Source organism: Centruroides sculpturatus, unplaced genomic scaffold (genome assembly GCF_000671375.1).
Source record: "Centruroides sculpturatus isolate CEXI.00-Female unplaced genomic scaffold, Cexi_2.0 scaffold3725, whole genome shotgun sequence".
NCBI classification, from domain to species: Eukaryota; Metazoa; Arthropoda; class Arachnida; order Scorpiones; family Buthidae; genus Centruroides; species Centruroides sculpturatus.
Window position 1 is genome coordinate 1,999 of NW_019387817.1, and position 6,977 is coordinate 8,975.

The following is a 6,977-nucleotide window of genomic DNA, read 5'->3' on the forward strand; positions in this document are numbered from 1 at the left end:
TTTGTAACACGCTTTTCTATAAATGCTGTCTAATACGAACATCTCCATAAATTCTGTAATTATTATATATTAAAATACTTATTCACAGCCATATATATATATATATATCTACAAATAGATCCGCTTCAAGTTAATATATATTGTTTGATATCAATAAACACATGCGATCGTTATTTAATAGTCTAAGAATTTATGGCTGTTCCTTTTTCCTGATTATTTTTATCTCTAGAGAAGATGACGTGTAATAAATATCACGTCATCTTCTATACTTTTGTTCAATTAGAAAATTCCTTTCACGTAGTTTTCGCTTAATCGACGATGTTCAATTTTTTTCTGTCTTTGTTTTATTTATTCATAATCACTATCTATGACCAATGTCATTACTTAATGATTTCGAATAGAGTTTAAACTAAATGAGAATTACTGATAAAATCATCACACGAGATAATTACAAGCGGCATGTTTCTGCTACAATAATTAAACTAATATAATTTAATTTATAGTTAAGCTAGTCATATAGTTTAACACAGATATAGACCTATAGATAATTTTATATATTAAAGAAAAAAAAACATCGAAATTATAGGGTTATTGAACGTAAGCATTCGTTAATTATTTTATTTACAACGTGAAAGAAAAAAATATCAACATCTTTATAGTCTATATTTAACAAAATATCATCTCGTAAGCTTCTTGAATTACATTAAATTTAAATATTTATCAAGCGTGAAATGTAAAAAAAAAAATAAAATAAAATTTGTTAAGATCGATCTTCATCCATGCGTAATAATACTAANCTTAGAAGATAGAGGCGCTCGACGTTCGACGTTCACGTTTTACAGACGAAAACTTCCACCGCAACCTCGCTAATATTCATAACCGTATATTAGATTAGCTTATATGCTATTATGCGAGTAAAAGTTATTGAAAGTGCATAAATTTTATATGATTTTGAAGGGATCGAATGTTATTTTATTATGCACTTTTATCTTTATTGAAGATCTTTATCTAATTTCTGTTTTATATATGACAAGTGGGATTTATATTCCGAGAAATTGGAGAAATTTTTACACCATTTCTCGTTGGTTCGATTCGACTTTTATTTTTACAAACTGAATAAATATAGCCTAATTAGTTTTATTTACATATTTAAAAAAGTCTTTATATAATACAGTTAACAATTAACTGTATGTAATTATACTTTACAGTTATTATTTAACTAGATGGCGATAATTATTAATTATAATCCTTTACAGCATCCATTTTGCTTTCATCATTATTGTTTATTTACAAAATTTTACTGTTACTATTATTATTATTTCCGAAATAAAGTCTTTTTTTTTTTGTTTTTTCCTTTCTAAATAACGTTTTCAGAAGAAAAAAGTTATTAAACGATTTTTCGTATGTGAAAGATCTATAAATGATCGATTAATCGAAAGCAATCTGTAACTGGATTAAAAAATAAAAAACAAAAAAAGATATATTTTCATTATAATTCTTAGTTCTGATAGGTTTTTATACGATCTAATTGACTGAGTGACTCGCCCGAGGTAGACTTATTTTACGAATCACAATGTAAAAGGCATTTCTCGTTTCCTAATTTTACTATTCAAGGGGGAAAAAATATATTAAAAAAAATTTCTTTTTTCCTCTCCGATTCATTTAAGTAATCCAAATAGAACTTTGTATCCGTTACAGGAAAAAATACTTAAGATTCGATTCGTAAAAACATTCCATCTTTGCTTTTCGTGCTCTGTTTGCAAACGAATCCTAAGTAATCGAATTGGGGAAGGAAATGGTAAAGTTCTTTCCCCTCTCAAGATCTCATCTTTCTCCAAACGCTTTCGAAAATCTCGAGATCATAATGCCAATTTCTTAAATTTAGTGTTTCCAAAAAGTAAAATAAAAAATAAAATAAAATAAAAATAAAACGAACTACACGTGCTTATAAATATACCGCTACTAAATTTGACTCAATTTAAAGACAATTTCCATAAACAATCGAGTAGTATCTCAATAGAAGTAATCATCCACATTAATTGATAACGGAAGTGGCTCTCAGCCAAGCCGGAAGGGGATTGCGGATCACGTGTTTATTGATAGTCGTCATGGAGACGGTGGAAACATTGTATAACAAGCGACCATCTCTTTAGATTGTATATTAACGACTTTTGTCTTGTTATTTTAACCGAATTCATTAAATTGCTAATTGTAGATTTATTTCAGTGGTGTTGTTGGACACGACTCAAGAAAGCTCCCTCGACTGGACCAGGTATCCTTACGGACCACAATCTAGGACGCCTGGGGTAAGTAGAAACCCGCCTTAATTCCTCTTAAGTAAGAATAAAATTTGAAATTTTTCCGTTAGCCAATTATAATACAGCTCGCTCACTGACGTAACAATATATTTTACAAAGTAATTTATGGATCGATAAAAGTACAAATTCAATTTTAATTATTCCCGTTATTTTAACGTCGGATGAGAAATTCGATTACGAGAAAAACAAATTTGTATATATCAACGGCGAAAGATTCCTAATTAGTGTGTTTATTAATAATGTCAATACGTCTTTCAAACTGTCAGTAAACTAGGAAAAACTCGTTAGGTACCAACAATATTTTAATTAAGCCAATAATAGTGTATAATGCTACGAAACACGTGCAGAATTCGTACTTTTTTGGGGGGAGGGGGGCGATTTTTGCAAAAGGTTGATGAATGTAACGGTGATCGAGGGAACGGGGCCCGGGGGGCGCATCGCCCCGACGTGACAGGAGGTGATCAATGGAGGAAGTGTTACAGCTGAAAATTCATTACTGACGGGAAAAGTCCGAACCTTATCTGTATGCTGGTCAGATCAAAACGGAAATTTGCAGCCCAGTTCTGATTCTCTTCCGGTCGACTTGGGGTTCGGGGAGACCCAACGACTAGGCACCAATTGATCAGGTAGATATGACAGTGGTTACCTGGCTGATATTTTTCTTTCGGGAAGTCTGATACCTTCCTGCTGGCGGATGTCTATTGTTACAACACATGCTACGATGTCGATAACCACCCAACAACATTCAATATTTTTCTTATTGCAAATAAACAGTTTTAAGTTTTTTTTTTAAAAAAAAGTTTTCTAAAAGAGGATCCGCGAGTTACTTTCTGTATTTGTTTATACACCGATTTTTTTTACGTCACGACTATAATAACACGCATTTTCCTATTTATATAATAAAACAAAATGCCAGACAGAGATGTTTATAAATAAATATCCCTGCAATGAAGCTAAGAACAAATGAATATTTTGCTAGATACCATGATTTGTGACATGATAATGTTAAATGTACTCTATACATTTAAATTATTAATTAAAATATTTAAAACTTTTACAAAAGGGGTTTAAGAGTTTAATTATTACTTTGATACGTTAATATTATACTATTTAAGAATCGAAAATCGCATTTATATGATTGCCATTCTTAGAAATTAGAAACTTACTTTAATCGAGATTAATTTTCTTTAATTTGGCACGTTTTAAATCTTTTAATAGGCTTTAAATATCCGTAATATTAGCTTATCCACTTGTTACTGATCTACTGATCGGCCAATCAGCGAAGGGAATGCCGAGCGTTAATTAATCGCCCTTCGTAATCCACACATTCTACTGTCATACTTTAATTGCATATTGACCCGTTCATTTCACACATCGCTACTTCGATGCAAACACATTCAACGCTTCAGCGCTTTTATCAAATCCATTCAAGAGTCAAGAATTCTTCAAAGTCTTATAACTTGGGAATGGATGTACCCCATGGGGTCAGGGTCAACTCGCCGGGCGGCCCCAACACGTGAGGACTGGTGGGTGGGTTCTTAAATGAGATAAATACACTGTATGTCTTTTTGGACCCCATCTAGTAGATAACCAAGAAATTGTTTCAACAAGAGAAATATATTGATTGAAATATCCAAGAATGCGAGTTTTTCTTTCTTTTTTTTATGGCATAGCTCGAGGCTGTCGTTCTGCTCCGTGGAATGTTTAATCGATGTTGCAATTAAAATTAATTAGGTCCCAAGGAATAGTGAAAGTCTTTTGGGCAAACTTTGAATTCCACAGTTTCCATCCGATTAGTTGCTTGTGGGTTGGAAAAAAAGAGAAAAAAAGACGTTGCTGACTTTTGCAATTAAAGGCAACCAATGAAGACGTTCTCGCCTCTACCAAAGGAAAAAAAAAAATCTGCAAAGAATTACAGAAGAAAAGAGCGTTGTAGACACTTATCTTGTACTATCTCATAATTATTAGAATTTAATCGATTCTCACCGAGTTGTTGATTTATTTAGTTACATGATAAGTCGTATTAACATATCGTACTGATGCTAATTTTCCTGATGTTTCAGGTTAACATTAATTGTCGACAACCTCTTTTAATGCCCTCAAACAAGGATTCCCCGTAGATTTACGATTAATCGAGAATATTTAAAAAATTTTTTGACACGCTCCATAGGCCTACTTTTAATATAAAACGAAGGCAAATTAGGTTTTTTTTTTCTCTCCCCTTCAAAAAACGTTCCATCGTTCGGTAATGTATTTAAGAGTAATTCGGTAGCTGTCTCGATCGCAACTTATTATAACAACTAGTTTCATCCTAACAATTTTATTTCTCGAGTCGAAAAATTCTGATAAGAGTTTTACGTAAGCAACTTTTTTTTTTAAGATCTTACCGACTGTATAATTAAGTATCATTAGGTAATTATGGTGTGGCAAACTACAATTATAGTCCGCATGCAGCAGTTGGTGTATCTAATTCGCTGTTTTTAACTTCTTCCATCAACTTCTTCCTCTTCATCTTATCCAAACAATCTTACATTTGGTAATCATTGACGTTGATATCATCTGATTAGTCATGATACTATCGCCATTGTTTATTCTTTCTAGCGTTAACCCGAGGAAATTCTATATGATTCTTACTATATTCATTTCAATTAAAATTAGAGTCATTTTCATTCATTTATTTATATCTCTCAAGACATTTGTATTTTTTGAATTCCATTCGACGTTTATTCAGGTGCATCCACGTTTATCTCTCTATATATTTATTGATATTAATAAAAGCCAACGTTTCTTTTAATGTACTCAATCATTTATTAATACTTTGTATCAGACCAGCTTATGTGTGTTTGTTCTGCATACTAATTCCCAGCTTAGCTATGGCGAATAACAATTGATTATTGATTGATACGACTTACGAAACCCTCGGTGAATAAGAATCGTAGATTAATATATATATATTTACTGGAAAATGTATTGATTTATTATTCCATTGGAGCTAGAAGCAAGTACGATATGTAGGTAAAGTTATTAGGCCCTACAGACGTATTTTTTATCTGTAATTTTATACAGGAAAAATGCTCAAGTTATTCTAAGAATATTTTGTTAGAAGAAAATTATAACTTTAACCAGAAATACTTTGTTTTCCATTACATTTCTAGGTCTACATACGGTAGTTTGTATGAATTTTTTATAGAACAGTTAATATATTAGTGTCGTTACGGTGTTCTGTTACTCCTGCGATCGATCATGTCGATTTTGTTTCTTCAAAAATCGAATTTTGATAAGGAATGAACGATTAAAAGTTCATTATATATTTATTTTATTTTGTTTTCTTGTCGATATTTCTTCTGGAATTTTAATTATTTTTGCAATTCAAATTTGTTTAATTATTGAGAACTTAATGGCTACTTGATCTAAAACTAACAGAAAATATGTCTATAATTTATGTTTAGATTTAATGAGAACCAGATTTAAGTAGTGGAAGTAATTCCTTCAGTGTGTTTAATCCTTATAATATAGCGCTGAGTCAAAAGGAAAAATAAATTGGTATAACTGTCATTGAGATATCTAATCTGTAAGTGGTCGGTTTCTTTCTAATCAAATAAATTATATTAGGCGTGCCATTTAAAACGAATGCAATTAAACTATATTCATTGATAGGAGGGGGAAATCTGTATTAAAAAAAACAACCTCCACAGAAAAAAGAACTTGTGTAAGATTTATAATAGGCGGATTTGTGTAGAAATTTTAACGGTAGAAAACCTAACATTTTGTTAATTTTCTCTTTCAGTGGGTCGAGGAAAGCTTTACCAACTTTCAAATAGGTATCAACTGGAGATCGTACGTGGTTTGTGACGTGGCGTACACAAACGTCAACAATTGGCTGTGGACACCATTCATCGAGCGGGGTGAAGCAAATAGAATGTATATTGAAGTGAAATTTAGCATGAGAGACTGTAATCTATTTCCCGGTATGGCTCTGTCGTGCAAGGAGACTTTTTCTCTTTTATATTACGAATTTGATGCGGCCACAAAAGAGCCCCCACCATGGGAACCAGAATCTTATAAACTCATCGACAGGATAGCAGCCGACGAAGGAAGATTTACTTCAACTAGCGAAGTGATCATTAACACCGAAACCAGAAGTATACCGATTACAAAGAAAGGCGTTTATTTCGCATTTAGAGACCAAGGTGCTTGTTTGTCTCTGATTGCTATTAAGATATATTACGTTACCTGCCCCAACGTAACTAGGAATTTTGCATATTTTCCCTCTACACCTACCGGAAAAGAAGTGACTGCTATAGTGCCTGCTGAAGGACAGTGTGTTGCCAATGCCGCCATTGTGGACACGCCGAGACTTCTTTGTAAAGGCGATGGCAATTGGACTTTACCTTCTGGAGGTTGCAAATGCATGGCCGGTTATGAATCACTCGGACAGGGCTGTCAAGGTATGATATAATGTATAGAATTTTTTTATTTATATATATATAATACATTCTCTATTTTAGGCTATGGTGGAATTGGATGTTAGTAGACAACCAAATTTATTAATGCTATATATATATATATATATCCTACTTTGTTAATTACTTAAACTGCATTAATCGTTTTGAAAGTGCAATTAGAAACTATAGCTACCTGCAATTCATTCTCGGATAA

The 6,977-nt window shown here is 32.2% G+C and overlaps 1 protein-coding gene across 1 annotated transcript; it reads left to right on the forward strand.

The window, feature by feature from the left end:
• Positions 1-2,138: 2,138 nt before the first annotated feature.
• On the forward strand, positions 2,139-6,777 carry LOC111616648 (ephrin type-B receptor 1-like; the record flags this gene model as incomplete). The annotated part of the gene is made up of 3 exons (XM_023358036.1): positions 2,139-2,156; positions 2,227-2,306; positions 6,106-6,777. Coding segments are annotated over 3 exons (770 nt in total), but the record flags the coding sequence as incomplete, so codon positions are not given.
• Positions 6,778-6,977: the final 200 nt, after the last annotated feature.